At 45.9% G+C, this 972-nt stretch overlaps 1 protein-coding gene across 1 annotated transcript in view; it reads right to left on the bottom strand.

The window, feature by feature from the left end:
• Positions 1-972, bottom strand: part of LOC107713550 (dmX-like protein 1) — a 66,717-nt gene that overhangs the window by 37,939 nt on the left and 27,806 nt on the right. The window contains exons 16-19 of the mRNA XM_016519099.1: positions 533-654; positions 366-455; positions 161-248; positions 15-90 (exon numbers count right to left, since the gene is read on the bottom strand). Coding sequence (XP_016374585.1) covers positions 15-90; positions 161-248; positions 366-455; positions 533-654 — 376 coding nt within the window. The remainder of the gene's footprint in view (positions 1-14; positions 91-160; positions 249-365; positions 456-532; positions 655-972) is intronic.

Genomic DNA, 972 nt, shown 5'->3' with positions numbered 1-972 from the left:
GATCCCAAATTAGCAGAAGTACCCTGCCGCTCTGAGTGATCTCCACCACCACCAGGAAGAAGCGAGCGGAGAAGAGCGTCCGGCTGGGAACTGAACAGAGGACAAGTGTTCGTGACACAGCACAGAGACACAACGAACGCTGCAGCGCTATACTTCTTACCAGAATCCTGCAGGCAGTCGTCTACTTTCTCGCTTCCCAAGATCAGGTCCTCCTCGAACACGTGCAGCAGCTGCGTCTCTTTCCCCTGCTGAACAAACAGAGAGAGAGAGACGTGAGCGCTGAGCACCCTGGGAAATGACATGATGCTCTTGTGTTAGATCAGCTCATTAGTTTGGGTCACATCTGTAGCGGATCTTATACGTACAAAGTCTGTGATGGCATCAAGCTCAATGATGCAGCCTGGTCTAGCCGTCGACTGCTGGCTGATGATGTTAAACACCTCCCCAACATATTTCTGGAGGAAGAACACATTATAGATAAGCAGGACTCTACTGTTTGATATACTGATATAGCAGCCAGGCTCATTCTTACGGAGATGTCGGGGTTGGAGAGTTCACTCAGCAGTTTCTTGGCCTCGATGATGGCCTGATAGAGTCGGAGCGAGTGTCCGTCACTGGCGATGAAGCAGGCACTGGGTGAGTTTCCATACACACCTTTGGGAAGGAAATTAAATATGAATAGACCAAGAGTATCATCCAATCAGCTGCAAGCTGAAGAACAGACAGGCGTAAAACGCGAGGATGCACATTAAATATTCATGAGCTGACCCTGGAGCACAAAACCAGTCACAAGGGTCAATTTTTTGAAATTGAGATTTATACATCATAAATACATGAATAAATAAGCTTTCCATTGATGTATGGTTTGTTAGGATAGGACAATATTTGGCTGAGATACAACTATTTGAAAATCTGGAATCTGAGGGTGCAAAAAAAATCTAAATATTGAGAAAATCGCCTTTAAAGTTGTCC

Source organism: Sinocyclocheilus rhinocerous, unplaced genomic scaffold, assembly GCF_001515625.1.
Source record: "Sinocyclocheilus rhinocerous isolate Xijiao unplaced genomic scaffold, SAMN03320098_v1.1 scaffold1049, whole genome shotgun sequence".
In the NCBI taxonomy this organism is placed as follows: Eukaryota; Metazoa; Chordata; class Actinopteri; order Cypriniformes; family Cyprinidae; genus Sinocyclocheilus; species Sinocyclocheilus rhinocerous.
This window is presented reverse-complemented; position numbering and strand designations above follow the sequence as displayed.